Raw genomic sequence first — 23,573 nt, 5'->3', positions numbered from 1 at the left:
TTTCTATTATCTTTATAACTCCCAATTTCTTATCACGCACTACAATTTCATTGTTCCGCTAGAATATAGATAGATTAGAAGCGACGAGCCATTTCTTGGTATTAACCCATCTTGACCTGAGCTTAATTACTTATCGTCGATCAATTATAACTGTCGGCATTGAGTTACAGACTATAGAGACACAGACTCTATACATGAAGCGATTAAAACCACCTCCATATTATTATGACCATATTAAAAGTTATAATGGAGCGAATAAACATTTTGAAGCGAAGTTTCTTGAATAGACGTTTTGACGGATTGAGAGTTTAATGAAGATGAAATGTACTTTCTTCATTATGAGTTGGGCAGCGCGTATGGTTCTCCATTATTAGCGGATAACTCAGCAGAAAAGACTAGAAGGCAGGAAAAGAGCATTTGATGGAATTCATGAATGCATTCCATCCAAGAAAACCTGAGAAGAATGGGTATAAAGAAAATATACAAACTGGAGAATGCAGTTCGCCACAAAGGCCGTCGGATAATGACGATGAGTGAACCAGAGAGAATACAAGAGAAATAAAAATGAAAAAATCGATTGTCTTTTATTTGTCAACATTATTCGATTTATATTTTCATCAATTCTGGACAGCGCTTATTATTCTCCATATTGTGAGTAGTCAAAACATGTAGCTGCACAACTTTGTTTCTCTCGGATATCTCTTCTCCCGGTACCGCACGGCTTTTTTATCTTGTTACTCTTTTACTCTTGGTCTTGCAATTTATAGCCGTATTCACAGTGCGCTCGAACGCATAGTGTAGGTTACACCAATCAGATAACTGTGTCACGTCAATTTACAATGATCTGATTGGTGGAACCTGCACTATGCGTTCGAGTGCACTGTGAAACCTCATAGTAATGATTGTAAATACCGTAAGATACTTTAATATATTTATATTGCCGGGTAAAATAAAAATAGTCATAGCGATAATTTATTTGCAGGCAGGCCATGTCTGTCGCAGAAGCGACGGCCGTTGGGGCAGACGTGTTCTGGAGTGGAGACCGCGTACCGCTCAGCGCAGTGTGGGACGACCTCCAGCCCGCTGGACCGATGACCTGAAGAAGGTAGCGGAGAGCGAGTAGATGAGGAAGGCGGAGGACCGTGTTTGGTGGCGCGCTCTTGGAAAGGCCTATGTCCAGCAGTGGATGCTTACAGGCTGATGGATTGGATTGGATTGGATAAGTTATTTAACGCCACTTTTTGCGAGTCATCATCATCACTGGCTCTAGTTAATGGCAACTCTCTGACTGTTGGTTGTTGTAGGAGGGGTTATGGAACGGACAATTGGAAGGACCTAAAAGGTTTATATTACATGTCGTATGTTTAGAAATTTTAGGATGCAAAATATTTTTGAGTTTAAAAAGGAAGATTACACAAAATAAATATTTACACAAGATTGAAATTGTCTCTACTAGCAACTAGAAAATCAAACAGGTTCCTGTGGTTTTTTTTAAAATCTAAGTTCATGCGGATGAAGTTGCGGGTATCAGCTAGTGGTCAATAAATTACCTAATCCGTTTTTAACCTTTGCGGTACGAAACTCTAAAAATAAACAAATTGGCGTATATAATCCTTATGCCTATTCCGTGTCTATTGAGTTACATTTTGATTGCCATTTTGTTCACACGTTTCTAAAAATACATTCCGATTGCAACAACTTAGCTAAATCGCCTCTGCCTCTTTTATGGTCAAACTAACCTCTAGTCTAGACTAGTCTGTTACGCACAGTGCCATATCAATTTTCCGGCCATTAGATACTTTAAGCGTCTTTAAGGTAAGCGGTTTATACAAAAGTTTTTTAATGCTTTGTTCATCTCATCAACAAAATGTAATGAAATGTTTCATTTTGAAATTCGTCTGTCGTTTGCTAAAAACTTTTTGATAAATAAATAAATCATTTCTATATATTTTTATTTAGGTAACTATCCAATTATCTAATTGACGTTTATACATTTTAACAATACATCGAAAAACAAATACCTTAAAAACAGCACTACACTGGCGCTAACCACCCTATTATCTCCTTGTAGCCGAATGGTTAGGCTTAGGGTAAAGTTCATCAGATTCAGAAGCTACGTAACCAACGGTTGGGTAACCGGCCGGTTACTTCCCAACCGTTGTTTAAATAAATGACAGCTCTTGGGATACCTGACGCATGGATCAGCTATTAGAATTCTTTTTAGATTTTAATATTGCATTTTTTTAACCGACTTCGAAAAAAGGAGGACGTTCTCAATTCGTCAGAATCTTTTTTTTTTTGTATTTTGGAATAGAACATAATATTATTCTTCTTTAACAAGGGCAAATAACTTATTCCCACGGGAATACAGAAATTACACGCGTATGGAGTCGCGGGAAGCAAGTAGGTAGAACGATATAAATTTTCCATAAATTATTTTAAGCGCCTCTAAGACGGACCTATTATTGTAATAAAATTATGTTCGGCAATTAGTTTTCTCTTCCGTGTCGTATCTACGTGTTAGGTTTATTACGTATGAAATTCAAAATTTAGGTAAGCACTTACCACGGCGCCACTGGGTTAATTTGATTAACTACCTAATCCATTTAAACCTGTAGCAATATTATAAATACGAAAGTGTGTCTGTCTATTAGCCATTCAGGTCCATCCGTTTAACCGATTTTGATGGGTACGAGATAACTTGCGTCCCGGAGACGGATGTATTCTATAGGCTACTTTTTATGTCGGAAAATCAATGGGGTTCCACTGGATTTTTAAATAACATAAATCAACGCGGAAGCAGTTGCGGACAGGCATCTTCTAGTGGATTATATTAAACTAGCTGACACCCGCGACTTTGTCCGCGTGGATTCAGGTTTTTCAAAATCCCGTAGCAACTCTTTGATTTTCCGGAATAAAAAGTAGCCTATATATGTATATATCTATCTCCGTTTCAGCCAAATCCATCAAGTAGTATTTGCGTGCAGGAGTAACAAGCACACACACGCACATACATACACACAAACTTTCACCTTTATAATATTAGTGTGATAGTGTGATTAAATATTAATTTTTAGTTTTACTCTATCGTGGCGATTTATTCCTAATGTTCCTAGTGACCTAAATAAGTTCGATAATATTAATTTTCTTCCTCATTTATGGTGTATCACTGGAAGGAAGGGAACTAGATCGAAAATTGAGTAATCTGGAGTTTGACAACTAGTCAAATCAGTGTCTTTTTATCAAACGCCAAAACACACGCTTAGTACGCGAGCTTCTATGAAATACTGGCAAGTGACGTCACAATAATTTAATATGGTTTTAGTTGAATCGATAATTTAAAGGACGTGGATTTTACGTAATTTGGAAGACCCTCTATTATTTTTAAAAAATAGTTTATTTTTGACATAGGTAGGCAAATACCGTACTGTACGAAAAAACGTCCAACCAAAATTAACCTAGAATTACATATGAAAATCGTGAACTGACCGCTACGCCAGAACATCGTTAAAAAGTTTATTTTAATCGAAAATAGTAATAAATACAGATTAGAGGGATTAAACGCGCCATTAGTATAAAATTCAGCTGCCATTATTAGCTACGGTATCGTACCTTTACCTTCGAAATTATAACAAAAAATCGAGCAAATTTATTAAAACGCCATTTCTTGGAAGTGTTTAAGCTGGTGCAGCGCGAATTTATTTTGAAAAGAAAAAAGTAGGTAAAACATCTTCACGACTGATGGGTACTGCGACGTTTCTATGAAACAATATTTACAATGTTGGTCAAAATAATATCAAGATAACACTTTGTCTCAAACCTTATTACTTTCAGTGATAAATTAATGGAAACTAGAAATACACAATACAATACAACTATGAAAATACATATAACACAAAATAATAATAAATTAGCTGGCTAGTGTGAAGGACTATGATCTAACCTTTCTAATTCTGAAAGGAGACCCGTGTTCAGTAGTGAGCCAGCAATGGGTTATTGATGATGATAATTATGATGAATTTTATATCCACGAGATGCAGTGCTTGCCTTAATCATTTGACGAAACGCGATGTGATGTATCAAATATATTGGATAATAAACGGAAATATTCTGCAAATTTAAAATGACACTGACAAAATATCAACGTACCGCCGTATAGTCAAACCGCTGAGTGTAGAAACTTAAGGCTTTGCATGTAGGTTCTATAACATAGACCCTCACAAAGAAAGGATTTTCATTATTTTTTTAATTATCGTGGCTGTCCGTTTCCGAACCCGAACAAAGCTAGGCAGCATAATGAGATTGGCTACCAACATCTAATCTATTGAATCCAATTTCACAAAATAGGCATGGCTCTTCGTCAGTATGGATAAAGGTAACAACCCTGTGTCGCAGTACCCATTAGCCGTGATACGACATATAAGTTGTTTTTTGTCAATCCCATCACGTCCGATTTAATTGTTCGTCTCATAAAGAGACCAAAAGTGCGGTTAATCCTATAATGAAATTCGAAGCGTGGCGCGCTATTCGACGCACGCTATTCAACAGTGGAAGTTTTTATTCGAATCCCGTGTGAATAATAAAGGATTTTATGTCATAAGTTGTTAGGGCCCTCCGTTTGATTTATATGTCTGCTCGCATTAAATGCTTGTATACCTGGCGTTACCTTCTGTGTCGGGCATTCCTTACTTTTTTCTATAAATGACATACTTGTGGTCTGCTACGATCTGGCTTGATTAAGTGATGCAGTCAGTAGGAAAACACTTAGCTAAATTATGTCGTTTTTTGTTCAAGCGAGAATGGGAAAAGCTCTCTTTAGAGCTTTTAATTAAGAAAGTAAGTAAATTAAGAAAGTACCTATGTACTTTCTTAGGCGTTTTTGATTTTTTTTTCCGAATGAAGTGAATTTTATTAATCTGTATTATAAAGGTAAGTCATTAATTTGCTTACCGATATCAACTGATTTAGATAAGTTTTCCAAGTTCCAAAGCATTAAAAAAAAATTCAAAAAGCCTGTTAGTTAAAACTTGTAACATGGGGCATTTTCCTTCCGGGTTTTATTTTTAGGAGCAGTTTTGTGTATTTTCCCGTAGGGTCACTTTCAGGGTGAATTTTAAAAATGTTCCAGCTGCTTTAAGTCATTGAGATTCCAGATTTCATTGCTGAAACTACTATGGTAGAGTGTTGAAATTGCACAACATGAGTTATGTCATAGACCACTCAGGTAGTCTAGCCGTCATAGCTCATAGAAATCTATGAAACAAACTATGCCGGCTGGCCCACCGACGTCATTTGCGTGGACTTAAGTTTTTTAAAGATCCGGTGACAAAATCCTTTCTGATTAGGGTTATCTTCTGTACATAGATCTGTCAGTCAGTCACTTTCTCCATTTATACTGTGTAATGACCTAGCTAGTGTATGATGCCTGCAAATTCGTCCGCGTGGCTTAAGTTTTTATGAATCCCGTGGAAGCTTTTTGATTTTCCGGGATAAAAAGTACGGTAGGTATATTTCTGTGCTTATGTCCGGCTCCGGGGTGTTAGCTATCTGTACATAACAGATGATATCTGCGACTTCATCCACGTGAGTTTAGGTTTTTAAAAACACATGGGTAGGTAGGTACTTCTATATTTTCAAGGATAAAAGTTATCTATGTTCGTCCTCGGGATGCAAGCTATCTTTGAATAAAATTTTGTCAAAATCGGTTAAATGGATGGGTCGTTAAAAGCTAGCCGACAGACATACAGACACACCAAGACACACAGTATCATCATGAATATTGAACAACCCACCGCTGCCCCCTTATTGAGCACATGGTTTCCTCTCAGAATGAGAAGGGTTTAGGCCATAGTCTGCCACGCTCGCTGGCCCAGTGTGGATTGGCAGACTTCATACACCTTTGAGAATATTATGGAGAATTCTAAGGCATGCAGGATATTGTAATTGCTCTAAACGCAAAGCTCCGAAAAGTTAGAGATGCGTGCCCGAGATCAAAACCTTGACCTTCGGAATAGGAACCGGACGTCTTAACCACTAGGTTGCTAGGTAGGTTTGTGATAATATTAAGTATGGATAGGTGAAATTCGTGTAAATATGTACGGAATTCCGAATTAATAAAGCTGGCTCCAGGGTGACGGTTTGTTTTTTTGGGGCGCGGCATTATGCGGGCCTGCGCCGGCGCCGGTCGAACGTGAAACTTCGTTGATCAAAGCGATTGGAGGCGATTAAAGTCGCTTGATATACTGTGGCGGTCTGTACTTATCTACATAAAATCGTTTAAGAACGTTTTGTAGTGTGAACGTTTCCAAAAAAAAAAATGGTTTGAAATGATTTGATTTATATTTTTCTAGTTGATAGATACACATCGACTTATCACGTATGGACTTAAGTACATTATATTCTACAATCTGAAGCCCCCGTCGTCGTCCGCGTGGATTAAAGTTTTTTTAACCCCCGACCCAAAAAGAGGGGTGTTATAAGTTTGACGTGTGTATCTGTGTATCTGTGTGTCTGTGTATCTGTGTATCTGTGTATCTGTCTGTGGCATCGTAGCGCCTAAACGAATGAGCCGATTTTAATTTAGTTTTTTTTGTTTGAAAGGTGGCTTGATCGAGAGTGTTCTTAGCTATAATCCAAAAAAATTGGTTCAGCCGTTTAAGAGTTATCAGCTCTTTTATAGTTTTCTTGTAGGAAAGAAGGTTAGATAACCGTTAGGTTCATAATATTATGTCAATAGACAAATGTCAAGCTGTCAAGATGGACGTTGCCTAAATACATAATTATTTATTTGAAAATGATGTTTTGGAAAACTCAAATACTTTGGATCGTCGGGGGTGTTATAAATTTTTAATTTACACTTGTATAAAGATAGAGCTTGGGTTTGAGAGTAGATTATAGTGATTTGAGATGTTTGGATTGGGTAGTGTTGTTTTCCAATAAGTTCTCCAATTGTTTTTTCAGCAAAAACACCAAGCACAGTAACATGGCAGAACAAGTGAAATGCCGATACTATAGATATAAGACATTGGGCGCCTACCAGTCGCGTTTCATATAGGAATTGACGAATGAGAATGTGCCCACGCTGATTAAAGTAATGACGTCCAATTGTCAATTCGATTATCGATTCGTTAATCGTTTTTTTTTCTATCGATTAATATGATTTACTAACTATGTAGTTGTAATATTTGAAGATTCAAAATCAGTAAATCATCTCAATGATTGAGGTTTTTTAATTTTGAAGGTAGGTAGGTAGGAACGAGCGAGTTTTTCATTTCCTATGATCCCTATGATAATTTTATGTTATCGAAATATTTTTTCGAAAAATATTGTATTGACTAAATAAAAATAATATCCTTTGATTTAAGTCTTTATTTATTTTAACACATAATACTTATTTACTAAAATAATATTAAAAAGGAACTAATAAATAAAATACTGAATCCCTTGACTGTTGTTATTGTATGTTCGAAATAGAGTTGTCTGCAATATCTAATTTAGCGACCTGCACTCTGAACATAATATTTTACTTGTATTTCAACTGCAAGTGGATCAGTAAATTATGGCGTATCTTTTTAATCTAAAAATAAAGTAATCGAGATACGGGTAAAGAACACTTTTTATAGCGTATCAAATGATTTACAATCGTTTTGAGAAATATTTTTGATGTAACGCTCTCTGCAATCGAACAGCGATGGTTCACTTAATTTAGTATCATGGACAATGAGCTAAAGCGGGCTATAGTGGCTGACTCTCGAGATATATAGGACTAGCGACCCGCCCCGGCTTCGCACGGGTGGACACTACCACGAAAAATCCTATCTATTTTCCGGGATAAAATATAGCCTATACGGATTCGGAAGAATCCCTCTAAGTAATGGTAAAAGAAATTTTGAAATCGGTCCAGTAGTTTTTGAGCCTATTCAATACAAACATACAAAAATACAAAGGTTTCCTCTTTATAATATTAGTATAGATATAATAACCAGAACGCTAGCAAAAACTTAGCGATATTATTATACTACCATAACACAATCCAATGCCAATAGTTTTAGTGATTTAGTATTTTTCAAACCTGTATTGTACACCGTGCAAACTCAAGTCAATGTCCCACCCAATGGAATATTTACAGAACGTTCGTTGACCTCCAGCGTAAGTCAGATGTTTTTGACGTGACAACGTCTTATAATTCGATAGAGCCGGCTGCACGCACGAAAAAACATGACTCATGCGGCGTTACCTCGTTCTGAGGCGTTCCATGTAAGGCTTGAAGAGCAAGCGAGAGCGCGGAACGAGCGACAAAGACGCACAATCGGCCTTTGTTGTCACGTTCAACTATCGTCAGTAAACCGACTTTACAGACAACCAATTTTTTTGCAATACATTTTGAACTTTTAAAAAATACAGAATTTAAAAAAAAAATATTTTTACGGTATTATCTTATCAGTAATCATCGGTTCTATCACCTATCTTCGTTTTTTCTAGCGTTCTGGTTACTACACCCTGTATTTATGATATCAGCATTAGGGAAATATGGAAGAGAAACAAAATAACCATATAGCCCAAACAATGAGCAAACTAATGTGGTAGTGAACTGACAGATCATGTCTGTCGCAAAAGCTATGACTGCTGGGGCAGACGCATTAACAGTGCTCTCCAAAGCCACTTCAGCCTTCAAGTCATCAGCGTGAGAGCATACTATTGCAATCAACACTTAGGGGGACTTTTCCAAGAGTAGCGTGATGTGTGAACAACGCGAATCAACGTTTGGCTACGTTAATTTTTTGCAAATTGATTTAGGTATATTTTTTAACCTCCCACCCCAAAAAGACGGGTGTTATAAGTTTGACGTGTGTATCTGTGTATCTGCCTGTTGCACCGTAAAGCTCCTAAACGAATGAAACGATTTTAATTTATTTTTTTTTGTTTGAAAGGTGGCTTGATCGAGAGTGTTCTTAGCTATAATCGAAAAAAATCGGTTCAGCCGTTTGAAAGTTATCAGCTCTTTTCTAGTTTTCTTATAGATGTTTTTGTGTCGATGGTTTTTTAAATTTTGAGTTATAAAAGCTAAAGACCTTTGAAATTAAGTATTACTGCGTAAAACTCCACCATTTCCGTTGGCACTCTTCGGGTACGGATCCCTAAAAAGTAAGTACCCTCTGCTATTCTGTCTGTTCGATAGTGATGTATTTTTAAAGATCGGTCATAAGACAAAAATGGCAAGCATAAGACTGACTCAGTACCTACTTACGGAAGTCCTGGTCGAAGAGGAAATAGGTTAGCCACTTATATCATAATATTCTCATAGTATTTTTGTTTGGCATTCCACTTTTCTACCAATCAAGATAATCTATACCTACTCTAGGAATAACATAGTCTATACCTATATATACTTAATATTGTAGCAACGCAAATCCTAAACCGGTGGACCTAGAGATATTTTGAAATGGATTTTTTTTAAATCTTAGAGCGGCTCAAACCGTGATAGCCTAGTGGATAAGACGTCCGCTTCATATTCTAAAGGTCGGGGGTTCGAACCCAGCCACGCACTTCTAACTTTTAGGAATTATTTAAATATCACTTGCTTTAACGGTGAAGGAAAACATCATGGTGTTTTCCTCATCAATTCCTCCTGCATGTCTGAGAGTTCTCTATAGGTAATATTCTCAAAATGTGTTTCGTCTACCTATCCACACTGGGTCGACTTACTGCCATCTACTTACGGTCCATCATCAGTCATCAACCATCACTTAATGGAACCTAGCGCTATACTAGTTTATAGTAAAAAAATAGATATTTATCGAATAATAAAAATAGATCATGCTTTAAATTATCTCACACACTTCGACATAATCTTGTGCGTTATTTCTCAGAACGGCCGGTCTCTGTGTACTTTGTTAGGAAATGTCAATATACGTAGGTAATATAGGCACAGGCCTAAGAAACGAATTATCTACGGAGTGTTTCAAAATCGATACATAATAGCTTTAATAATGGCTTTAATTAGATATCACAGACGGCATTAGGTAATAAAGTCAGAGTCAAATTACTTATGTGATCTTCTGATCTACAATTATCAGAGTCAATGTAGACATTTTATGGAAGTATTGAACTGAAATCGTTTGAACCCTATGTGGTTTACTTAAGGTTGATAATATTATTGACAGTTAATATTTATTTGTGTGAGTGAGCATGCGAGTGATTCAAAGCATTGCTTGCTGCACGGATTTAGCCTTTAAGCTATGTATGGACTTTCGACGTCGACCGTACACCATGTACCATTGTAGCATTGTACACTTTTTGATTGTCGATTGTTGAATTTGTAAGATAATGATGATGGTGATAATTAATTAAGTAAATTTAAAACTAAGTAACGAGGGTCCCGAACGCGCCCAGGTCTGAGAAGAGTCCACCAAAAACTCAGCCGGGTATAAATATAACAATTCACTATCATTGTAAAATCAAATATTCAAAGTAAACGAATGACTTACTAAATTGTATTCATTGCAACCTGTAGTATAAATTAAAGACTATGAGGGAATGTACGAAATTATATGGCCGGACATGCCATAGCCCTGCCCGTTCTTGGCGTAAAATATATCATGTCTACAAAATACCGCTATAAAGGTTTTTGTAAATAATACCTAACTAACCACTGAATTAAAAGTAACTATAGATCGACTATTTCGAACAAAATTTTCTATTCTACAAAACTATCGAACCAAAATATATTATGCAAAGAACACAACTCGCATTATTTCTTTTGGAATGGTCAATATAAAGCTCCGTCTGAGTCAAAATATCACTGTACATTAACCGATACTAACATTTCGATCGAAAGTAAATCATGATGATATGTAGTTAGTAGACTAGAAAAATAGCAAGATTTAGCTAAGAAATAATAATCTAAAAATTACCGCCTATAGACTCCAAACTATTATAATTATTTATAACTTTTTGGTGTTAGATCAACCTGTAGATTAGATACGTGGGTGACGCAGACGGCACGTCTCTAAAGGGTCCTTTTGACGCTTTTTTTAACTGATCGTGTACAAAACTGGCATGAATGGAAGCCTGATGAATGAAATTCCGATGTCACTTAAGCGCCCCAGAAAAAATGGGCAACTGAATGAACATCCTCTGGCATAGCGCCGCGGAATGTTGCGTTTTACATCAAAAGGATAGAATGGGTGGTTTTATGGGATGGGACTTATTTAAGAATTTTAACGCTTCGATTTAGTTCTGGGTCTAACATGAAAAGGAGGCGCTTATTCGACTGAGCACGTATGATGGTTATTACCTACTTACCTTACAACGGCGGAGCAAAGAAAGGGTATAGGTATTGTATTACATAGTAGAGGTATGCAAGTATAGTTTAACAGCTTGGATATTTCTAATACGTTGTAAGTGATATTGTGAAATGACGATAATAGAATATCTGGCTGAGTTTGTTGTGGGCTCTTCTTAGACCAGAACGCATTTGGAACCCTCGTCGTGAGTTGTTGTTATTTATGAATGGGATAGTACGTTTTCCTTGTAGTTATGAAAAATCCCAAAATGGTGTGTATGACTCATGACTTAAAAACCTTAAAAAAAGCTTTAATCAAATCTAATGCTTAGAAAGTGAAAAATTTTCTTGAACCTGCTAGATTTTTGTTAAAATAATAATAAAAAAATTCTGGTATTCTGTATTTGTGATACTTACTTATTAAAATAACTTAGACTCTTAGAACGAAAGTATTTTTACAATCCCACAGCCAGAGAGTTGCTATACCTAGTATACTTACTAGAGTAGGACCGCATAATTTAATAGGCCTGAACTTGACTGGTAACATGAACATCAGTCGTGCTTTTGTCATTTAGCGAATTGGCGTTGTGCCTGTATTTACTGTAGTCTAACCATTATAACTCTACCAGTGAAGTAACAAGAATAAAAGAAAATAATATAAAGAGTACCTTAACAGAGCTCTCTCCGTCACTTACTCCATACAATCGTAGTTCCCATTTCATTTGAATATAAAGCAACCAAAGTCCATGAAATTTTGCAGACATAGTCTAGAAACTAATATCTGTGTCTGTGGTGTTTTAGATTTTTCAAAAAATATGTAGTTTTAAAATTACAGGGGCTCAAAGATTTGTATTTTTCTTTAAAAAAAGGCCCAACTTTGTGCTCGTTTTTCTAGACAACGAAGCAATTTAATGAAATTTGGAAAAACCACAGACCTAGAAAATTTAATGAATATTATGTAGTAAAAAAATTATCATTATATATTTTATATTGTTATAATTATGTGGGAACTACGAAAACCAGAAATTACACCCAGAAATCTTGAAAATTTCGTGCTGTCTCGATTTGTGCAAGCGGGGTGGTGAAGTGCGGGGGACGACACGTGAAACTGACAGAAACTGACAGTCTAAACACACGGGCCACATAGACTGCACCCAACTCCAAACTTGTCGATAGGTCTAACTAAATACACTGGTACATTTCAACTTGCGTTAGACGTATGCGTTACCTACCGTTATGCGTAGACGTTGCCTGTAGATAAAAATATATCTCATGTTTGCTGGCAATAGCGCATGCATCAAACCCTGCAAGTTGCAACTCTCTTCCAACCTATTCCTCACGCAATACGCACAGCTTTAATATTATAATTTTTGACAATGTATACTATATGTAATGCCATATCACAGGTCACTCTCTGATTTATTGCTAACAATTTACTTCCAAATGCAAAGAAATCTAAGTGTGTTGAATTCACACTGCCCAATACCAGGACCTTAAATGACATAAATTCATTGATAAATAATCATATGTTGAAAATAAAGGAGAACCCCGTGTTTCTCGGTATAATGTTAGATGCAAAGCTTCTATGGAACACCATCTATCAACACTTGATGGTAAACTCAGCTCTGCTGCTTACACTGTTAGAAAAATTCGACAGGTACTGACGTGGAAACTGCAAAAATTGTATATTTTGCTTATTTTCACTGTATTATGTCTTACGGACTCTTGCTATGAGATAAAGCGGTAGATATTGAGAAAAAAATGTATTACAGAAAAGGACAGGACGTGCAATTTATAATTTAAAACCGCGCGCTGCCATACAATAAAAATATAAGGAAATAAGTACCTTATCTATTATCTTATAGTAGCTTCTAAATATATTTACAACTAGCTAATGCCCGCAGCTTCGCTCGCGTGGATTTAGGTTTTTAAAAATCCCGATCCTTTCATTTCCCAGAACAAAAGTTGCCTCTCCGTAATAGCCCGTCCCCGGGATGCAACTTGTTTCTGTATCACGTAAGAATATTTAAACGGATGATCCTTTTCAAATCCCGAGGGATCACCAGGATTTAGGAATGCAATTTCTTACAGCATCAGGGTTGAGGTCAACGACAAAGTGTTTACTTGGTATAGATACCTTCAATATCAATTAATAATCGACACTTTTTAAATCCCATTAGCTTTAGTAGTCAGGTCCCCTGCAACATCAGGGTTGAGGAGTTGGAATCCAAATTTTTTATTGAACAATGTCGCAAACTTTCTTTATCGATTAAAAAAACTACCCAAAATTACGCAGTTAGGTTACCTGCCAAATTTCATGGTTTTGAGTCAACGGGAAGTACCCTAGAGGTTTTCTTGACACACACGACAGACAGAGAGATAGACAACAAAGTGATCCTATAAGAGTTCCGTTTTTCATTTTGAGGTACGAAACCCTAGAAAACGTAGGATCGGCATTCCGAACCAGTGGTAAATTTTTCTGACCATCCAAAAACACTTTGAAGTTTACCTAAAAGTTTACAGGAATAAAAATTTATCATTGTATTCCATTCCATTTCATTCTATTCCATTCTGTTCAAAGATAAATATATAGTAAAAATATTTGTCACCGAAACAATAATTTACGATACATCGACCAATATCAATTTTACTGATGACAATCTGACTATTACCAAAGTGAACGACTACTATAATATCTATTATATACGACTAACATAATATGTATTATAAATTGTGTGCCGTTTGCATTCTCACTAGGTTCTCATTAAGTTTGTTTTATTTGGTTAAACTTTCTGGCATTTATATTGTTATGACGTTTAATTGGCAAACAGTCTGTGTATTGGCTGAAACTCAAAAATTCAGCCAATCACAACAAAGAAAATATTGTAATAATGATTGATGCAGCTTTCTGTAATTGAAAACAAAATATTTGACATTAACTTGAATGTGACAGTGTTTTCCGAATAGGGTTGCCAGAGGCCCCGTATTTTACTGGTTACCCCGTATTTCAGGATACAGAAACCTGTAATTATGAAAATAAAATACGGGGCAAATAAAACTAAATATTTTTAGGGTTCCGTAACTCAAAAGCAAAAAAGAACTCTTATAGGATCACTTCGTTGTCTGTCAGTCTATCAGTCTTTCCGTCTGTCCGTCTGTCCATCTGTCCTTCTATCCGTCTGTCATGTGTTCATGAACAAATATTAGTATTTTCAATTTTCAAAGTAAGATAACTACATATATCAAGTGGGTTATCATATGAAAGGGCTTTACCTGTTCATTCTAAAACAGATTTTTATTTATTTTTATGCATATTTTTTTAATAACAGTTTTTGATTTCTCGAGTAAAATGTCGGAAAAAATACCCGAATACGGAACCCTCGGTGCGTGGGTCTGACTCGCACTTGGCCGGTTTTTTACAAATTCAGCAGGAGCTGGCTGGCGAAATCAAACACTGACGTTATGTCCAGTAGAAAGAATATTTTCCTTTTGCGGCAATGCGTAGCCGAAACCCACTCGATATTGATCATGGTCGTAGCCAAGGCGGCGGGGCTTGGTTTGAGGATGTAAGCCTTTTTTTATACAAGTTAGCCCGTGACTTTAATCTTTTCTAGTGGTAAGTGATGATGCAGTCTAATTTCTTGGCCGTTAGGGCCATACTAACCATATAACTAGCCATGACCGAAGCCTCCCACCAGACCAGAAATTTCGAAATGGCGACTGCGCCTGGGAAGCCGTCAAAAACCTAAGCCTAAAATAATACTTACACTATTTCTTGCATTTGCTTACCAATTTTTTTTTGGAAATATATCAAACATTTCGCGCTCACTTCACTCGCGCTTTGAATTTCTATTACTTGGTGTAAACCCCGCAATTTCGTTTGCATGAATTTAGATTTTTAAAAATTCCGTGGGGGATTTTCCGGGCTAAAAAGCCGCCTAAAAAAAATGTCTGGGATGCAAGTTACCTCTGAATAGTAAGTACCAAAATTTTGGTAAAGAAGATGGGCCGTGAAAGGTTAACAAATAGATAGGCAAATAGATATACTGTCGTATTCGTAATATTAGTATGGATAGGAAGCTTTAAAAATAAAATCTTGCTATGGCTACACTCGTTTCCCTTTCATTTTAATTTTTTCTGTATTGAACCAAAAACACTTACGCTCACTGCGCTCGCGCTTTTTTATTGTTGTATTTTATCTCACTGTCAAATTGAAAGGCGAAATTCCACTAACCAGGTAATTAACCCATAAAGTTGAGCGAATGTTTTTTTCCTCATGACAGGATTCAGTTCCGGCCCTAATAAAACCTCTCCCGCAATCGATTCCTGGCTACGGCCATAGTATTGATACTGTGAAGGTGGAATTACAAATTAAATGTAATTTTAAGTTGAAATGAGAAGATTGTATGCATGAAATGTATAACATTTTGCTTTACAACACTAAGAGTTTTTAAAAGCTATTTAAATAAATAAATATTTTATTTAAAACCACATTGCAAACACAGTTCACCAATCAAGATACGGCAACATACAGAGAAAAAATACAAAACTTATAAATAAAATGAAATATCTAAATAGGCTTTCCATGCATTTCAGAGAGAAACACCGCCTATATATATATTCTTCAAATACTTCAAAATTTCAAATTTCTTCAAATCTAAACCCCGTATTTTTGATGGTGGTCGCCTGTAAATCAAAAAGAGCCAGGTGGCAACCCTACTTCGACCTAGATAGAATGAAAAATTGTTTTCATTACTCGGTATGCCTACTGCCATAGTGTGACAGAAAGTGTGACGATAGTTGTGACCTCTGATTGGCCGACTCTCTTTCACTATTTGCTAAAATTGATGATTGCAACAACAATTTTTTCTTTTTTGTAATCGAAAACAGAACACGGACGTCAAACAGGTTGACTAATTGCAATCATTTCTGACCGGCTAACATTGTTCCGCTAGTGGCTCAAACTCACTGTCGCAGCAAGAACATGGTAAATTCAGCCAATCACAGCAATTTGAAATTTGGTTATCACAAATGTACCGATCTAGGAACCGAGAATGCACGAACCAGGGCAGATAGAGATAAGAACAATAATATCATACGTAGGAAATCGACGGGGGATCGTTGGCAAGGATAGCCTTAAGAGATAAGATACTTGTAAACTTTGAAACACTGATAATGACGTAAACTGTCCTTGTGGTCGATTCCCTTACTTACTTAATGCTTAACTTGCATCAGAATCAAAAGAATTGTTCTGCTATGCTAAGCTAAGCTTTTTCGACACCTGATGTAATGTGAGGTTTGTATATCTAAGGTATACAACTCAATGCCCACAATAAACAATCTTACCAAGCATTTATCGAAAGATAAGTATCTCTATACCAATAAAGGGCAATAAAAATAAGTAATGTTAATACAATCACGTTCGATGTAAAAAAAACAAGCGCGCTAATAAAGTATAATCGTATCGCAATAACTTAGCTTCATAAATAGTGACTATGTATTTATTTATGCATACCTATATTAATGTTACATAAAGCCGGTAAAGATTAAAGGGACTTCTAAAGTTTACTGGAATCGTGGTTCTCTGTAATATCTTCTCTACTTTGATAAAATTGTAATCTAGTTTGTCCGTCTATTTACGAAAAACCGGTCAAATGCGAGTCAGACACGCGCACCGAGGGTTCCGTTCTCGGGTAATTTTTCCGACATTTTGTACGATAAATCATAAACTATCTTGCATAAAATAAATAAAAATCTGTTTTAGAATATACAGGTAAAGCCCTTTCATATGATACCCCATTTGGTAGAGTTATCTTACTTTGAAAATTGAAACTCATTTTAATTTTTTTTTAAACTAGCTGACGCCCGCGACTTCGTCCGCGTGGATTTAGGTTTTTCGAAATCCCGTGGGAACTCTTGGGTTTTCCGGGATAAAAAGTAGCCTATGTGTTAATCCAGGATATTATCTATCTCCATTCCGAATTTCAGCCAAATCCGTCCAGTAGTTTTTGCGAGAAGGAGTAACAAACATACACACACACACACACACACACACACATACACACACACACACACATACAAACTTTCGCCTTTATAATATTAGTGTGATGATGTGCTGCACCCGCTGCACTGGTGAACATCTGACCAGCTTATTTTTAGACCCTTGCGGCCGAAACCGTGAGCAAAAGCATAGGTAGTAATATTATTTCCATACATAATAATATTTCCTTAAACCGTGGAAAATTGCGGGATTGTTTTCAAGTACGTTTTAATTTATTACCTGTTAATCATCTAATTATTTATATAAATAAAATTATTATTGAATAAACTTAAACACTTTGAGTAAACTTCTTGAAGGAAAAAGTCATCTCATTTCTATTAAATAACAAAATTGAAAGAGTTGAGCCGTACTGTACTTACCTGTGAAATATTGGGAGGATTTTTTATTTTATTTAAAGGAAATTAAGTAAGTACCTTTTCTGAAACTGTTAAATAAACCATACTAATACCTATACTTACGTACAAAAATACCGAAGGTATCTCTGTCTGTCCATCTGTCCCTGTCACAAACATGGCTCGGTATTTGGAATTTGGTACAAGGATAGCTTTCATCCCGGAGACAGATATAAGCTACTTTTTATCCCGAAAAATCAATTCCTTGCGGGAACAGATCGGATGAAGATGCGTTCATCATTACTACAGTCTGTCTGTCTATTTGTCTGTTAGTGGGTTGTATCTCTGAACCATAATAGGCAGAGAGTTGAAATATTCACTAGTGTATCCCTATTGCCTCTATAACAACAAATAATAAAAACGACGGCTATGTAAATTAAAAATAAATAAATAGTACGATGATACGGTACCCTTTATGTGCGAATCCAACTCGCGCTTGACCTGCTTGTTTCTTAAAAGTTTTTTAATGCACCTATACAAGTTATGTAATTTATCACGTAAACGCTTATTATAAAGTACCTAGCTTTGATGGTTCGTTAAAAACTCGATTGTGCTATGCACCCACATAGCGCCTACGTTTCGCAGAAGGCTTTGGATGGCACATACAGGTTTCTATGGGCTTTGTGGGAAGCACAAATGGGCGGAAACGTGTAGATTTGGAGAATGGAGACTTACCACTAGTACGAGTTTTTACAAGTTTAGAAAACGAAATTCAATATCGAATTCTTTTCCATGTCTACAGCCAAAAGCACAAACTTTGTGAAATAAAAAATAGTTGCTTACCCAATTTTAAAACAAGAATCTTAGGGTCATCATCATCATTATTAGCATCAACCCATCGCCAGCTCACTACAGAACGGTCCGCTCTTAGAATAAGAAGGTGGTCCATGGACCACCACGCTGGCCAAGTGTGAATCGGCAGACTTCATATACCTTTGAGAACATTATGGAGAACTCTCAGGCATGCAAATTTCCTATGATGTTTTCCTTCACCTTTAAATCAAGTGATGTTTAATTGCATAAAATTCACGTAACTCCGAAAAGGTCGAACCCCGGTCCTCCGAATAGGAGGCCGAGGTTTTAATCCCTAGGCTACCATCGTTTTATGGTTCATTTGCTTTGATGGTATATTATCGAAATTCACCAAAATTATCAAAGTATTCGTGATGCTCCAGATTGTACTAGGGATACTGGTGTTGGGACTTGGGCACCATCTGCCGTGGCGCCTATGCGCGGCGAAACGTCGCTTTTGCGCCGGCGCCCGGCGATAGGTGAGAAAATATCCCCGACTTCCCTGTCAAAGAATAAGAAGTGACCGGTTGTGTTGTGTGTGCCTAATTTCATAAAAACTCTGTGAGTCTGCAAAATGTAAGAGTTGTTATTTTTACATTTGCCAATAAGGCTGTAAGTTCACTGACGCTGAGATCTATAGAGTGCGCCGCGCCTACTTTATGAAATTAAAAATTTATTGTGAAATTAAAAATAGATAGTAATTTTTGATTAAAAGAAAAAACAATATTTTTAAAGATTTTGTTACTAAAATAAAAAGTTCAAGTGTAGATTCTTTTTGTTATTTTAGAATGTAGAAAAGATTCTACTTACATATTTTTATGCAGGTATATATACTGTATATAGTGTATAATACATATTATAATATTATATACCCATAATATTTAAGATACTTTTAAGACGAATGCTTATTAAATTTACTTTACCCACAATTTTTTTTTAATGATTTGACAGAAATGTAGAGAAAGATGCGTTTTAAGAATTAAAGATTATTACATTTGACTGCCTGCGAGAATGAGTAGGTAGGTATATTCTATGTTTACCTTAACATTGAAATGTTAACTTTTTCTTATCAGTAAAGAATGTACCTACTTAATCGTATTATTTGCAAATGGGTTTTATCACGGCAAACAATAATAAAGGGGCTTACAACCATTCTGTATGTTTAGTGTCCACAAGTGCAGGGTAATCCAAAACACATGTTCCAAGTGTCGTGTCTGTAACTGAAGCTGATAGTAACGGTTCTATGGCGGAGGCGCGGTGCGTGACTCATCTAGACTCGTTCATTGAGCACTGGTCCATTGAGAGGCGCTCGCGCTCATTACTGCTCCGCCGGCCCGGCCTGCGCACACGCATAGCGCGCTGCTCGCGAACGGACTATACACCGACGCACTGCCTACGTTATGTTGCCTCTCGCCTCTCGATACAATGTAAGTTAACGTTTAAGCCGACGACTTCCTGTCCCACCTGAGCCCACAGTATTAATACGAACGCGTATTCATTTATTTACTCACAAGTGTTTTACTCTATTACAGATGGAGAGCTTTTCGAAATCGTGCATCTGGCTCGTTGCAGCGGCACTTTTGGCCGCGTGCGGCGTGAGTGCCGGCGTTGGAAGTAAAAGGCCGTTTACGCCCACCGATTCGATCTTAGATATCATCGATACGGAGCAGGTCGAGAGAATGCTCGCGGCGAGAAGACGGGCCGAGGAAGCCACGGCGTCACCGACTTCCTACTTGCAGAGAAACGAACTCGGCGAAGGCAGTTCCGAAACGATGGTCGTGTCTGCCCCCGACCAGGAGGATGTCACCGAAATGCCCCGTGGCGCAGCCTTCCGGAACATCCTCAAGTCCTCGAAGAACGCGTTGATCGTCACCAAAAAGGAGTATCTCAAAGAGGATTGGTGTAAAACGGAAAAGTTGATCCAAAAAATCCGCGAACCCGGATGTTTACAGGCGACAGTGATAAACAATTTTTGTTACGGCCAGTGCAACTCGTTTTATATCCCGAAGGGGCCGCGGCGGCGCGAAGGAAACGACGAGCGGCCTCCGCCTGCGTTTAAGTCGTGTTCGTTTTGCAAACCGAAAAAGTTCACCTGGATCACTGTTACGCTTCGGTGCCCGGGGCAGAACCCTCCGTTTAGGCGCAAGCGTTTACAAAAGATCAAACAGTGCAAGTGTCTTCCGGTGGGAGTGAACTGATGTTGGTTTTCGACAGACCCTCCTCACAGAGGCGGACAATCGTCCAGCTCAATCGGTGGATCGCATCCGAAGTATGTGCTGAGCGCGCAAAGGTTAGGAGATGAAAAAGGGAAGAACACTGAAGGATGCAATCATAAAGTGTGACGTAAGGCGATTTGTAATGACATTGTTACCTGATGTTTTGATTAGTAACTATGCCTCGCTTATTGGGGCGAGTGCGGAGTGGACTGTTGAACATAATTATTCGGATCGCGTGCTCTCATACGTCAATAGAGATGACGTAATGTGATGCAGTGTAATAACTTGTAATAGAGCGGCTTCCACTGCAAGCTGTGAAGCGAGAGCTTTAATTGTCTGTAGTGATACTGATTAGTTGGCTGATGTTAGAAAACTAGTGACAGGTGACCTTGCGATCGTTTAAGGATTATTTAGTACAAACGTGGCGCTGGAAAAATCTGTGCTTGTTACGTAATTAACGGAAAATATGGTGCTCGCACCGCAATTAAAGAAGAATCTACACGTTTCTATTGCTACAGAATAAGTGTGATATTAGTTGTAGAAAAATCTGTAGGCGATATTCACAAGAACGCAACCATGTTATTTATTTTAATATAATTTTATATCATGGTAATAATAAAATAGTAGATGTAGATACCAAAATACGCTTATACGACATAATTTAATGATAACTGTATAAAATCGTCTTGTTAAAGGAGATACAGAGTAAATGTAATTACTTAGTATGAGTTAGAGATAATTCAAATAATATGATCTCTGTTTGCTCTCCAGTCTTCGCATTTGTTTATTTAATAACAATTTACATAATATTGTATTCTGTTAAACGATGTTTGACAAGTGTAAAACATATCTTGCAAGAGATATCGTTGAGCAAACTTCGTATTTATTCAGTCTTTCACTGCAAAACAAATTTGCGGTTTATGAAAGGGCCAGGAATGAATGCCAGTAGAGAATTCTGTTTTTTGATTTGTTGTATCATACCTATCCCATCATATTTTTGGTTGAATTATAACATAAATAAAACAAACGAAAAATTAACAAATTCAAACGATAGTTATGTATTTGTTGCTATTTATTTTTATTAATACAATATTTCTCATTTACCTTTAGGTATCTCGTTAATTTCTATGTGTTAGTGAACTGAAATTCTTTGACTGTATGATACACCTATTTTTGTTGTAAACTATTTATATGTACGTTTATATAGCTATGTGAAAATTATAACAATAAAGGCAGTTATAATTATGTGCCTACATGGTATACCGGTAGTACTTAGTATGTGTTACACATATTGCACATTTACTTTACATTTGCTTAGAGTGGCCGCACACATAAGTCTGACGCAATAATATTTTCTATAGCAAGACTTTAACATAAGTTCTATGGGTGTTATTCTCATGATTTCGATCTTTAGAAACTTAATAGGTACTTACCTAATATTTGAAACTAAATTAAAAAAACAACATTAAAGCACCGTTGTTGTATTGTTAGTCGTATTCGAAACGAGTCTGGCATATACCGACAAAATTAGATCTAAATACAGCCGTTATGTATTCAATCATCAAAACCTTTCAGTATTCGAATTCCACAATATTAATTGTAAATTGATAATTATAATTAAAATAATGAATGCATGACAGAACTTATACCAATTTTAAGACAAGTTATTATTCTTCTTTACACTATTAACTTTTGGCTAAAGTTAGTCAGTTGGGTAAAGAGAGTTAAATAATATTTTTATACCATCCATACCTCAAAAGGAAAAACGGAACCCTTATAGGATCACTTTGTTGTCTGTCTTTATGTCTGTGTGTCAGTCCGTCCGCCCGTCTGGTCTGTCAAGAAAACCTATAGGGTACTTCCCGTTGACCTAGAATCATGAAATTTGGCAGGTAGCTAGATTGTTTTCAGTGGAATGAACACCTTGGTAATTTTGTTATAGCCAATTTTGTTGTAAATTTTGTGTTCAGTGAGGACAGATAAAAAGTCTTATTTGGAAATAATAGTCTTCCTGTGTATAGTCACTCTTTAGTAATGCGAAAACATCTATCATTTTATAATATAAATGCAGTAATGTGAATGTTGGTTCTCTTGCCATTATTCAACCTAATTGAATGCAGCATAAAGAAATTAAAATGTTATGTTTTACTTTACAAAACGCGTAAATATATTTTGAAACTGTAATAAAAAGTATTTTGAATTTACGTTGTTTTTGATAAAGTTACCTATTACCTAATGATAAAGAAGAGATGATCGAATTTAAGACCAGTTTCCACTAAGGCGAAAATGAGCGGAGATGACACGTTAAAGAATAGACTGAGAGAATATTAAGATTAAAATAGTGAGATTAGGATTGGTCCTTTGAACACCTGCGTCGTTCAGCTGACCAAACTGATTACTTAGGTTCACTTACTAAAACCCGTCTATGAGTTAAATTTTCTACAAACTTAGATTTCTAGTTTCTTTTATTATGCTCGCATGACTTCATACATATACTTACATTTTACACATGTAAAAACAAAAAATATTTTTTACTTTTTATTGTTTGTGGTTTTTGAAGTCGGTTTTTTTTTTTGAAATTTTATGCTGGAAAATCAAAGAGTCCTACGGAATTTTGAAAACCTAAATCCAAGCGGACGAATTCGTGGGCATCGCGTATCTGGGTAAAAGGGTCAACACAGTTCGGGTGGCACGCTGCGCTTGCTTGCTGCCCTTATCCAATTCGAATGACCTTTACCAGGACTTATTAGAATTAGATATGTGAATGATGTCAGTGATGATGCAGTCCTAAAGGCTTGGGCATACGCAGCGATGCACGACGGCTACAG

The 23,573-nt window shown here is 36.6% G+C and overlaps 1 protein-coding gene across 1 annotated transcript; it reads left to right on the top strand.

The window, feature by feature from the left end:
• Positions 1-19,784: 19,784 nt before the first annotated feature.
• LOC123869461 (gremlin-1-like) lies at positions 19,785-22,936 on the top strand. Its single transcript, XM_045912385.1, has 2 exons — positions 19,785-19,956; positions 20,062-22,936. Exons 1-2 carry the CDS (start codon positions 19,930-19,932, stop codon positions 20,725-20,727), a joined length of 693 nt encoding a protein of 230 aa, XP_045768341.1. The 5' UTR covers positions 19,785-19,929; the 3' UTR covers positions 20,728-22,936.
• Positions 22,937-23,573: the final 637 nt, after the last annotated feature.

The sequence above is a fragment of the Maniola jurtina genome, chromosome 11, assembly GCF_905333055.1.
Source record: "Maniola jurtina chromosome 11, ilManJurt1.1, whole genome shotgun sequence".
NCBI lineage: Eukaryota > Metazoa > Arthropoda > Insecta > Lepidoptera > Nymphalidae > Maniola > Maniola jurtina.
Note: the sequence above shows the minus strand (reverse complement) of the source record. Positions and strands in the feature narration are given on the sequence as shown.

Bases quoted from the DNA above. Each gene is read 5' to 3' on its own strand.
- LOC123869461 (XM_045912385.1), top strand. From the start codon at position 19,930: ATGTTGCCTCTCGCCTCTCGATACAAT. The intron at 19,957-20,061 runs GTAAGTTAACGT...ACTCTATTACAG, and splicing joins CTCTCGCCTCTCGATACAAT to ATGGAGAGCTTTTCGAAATC.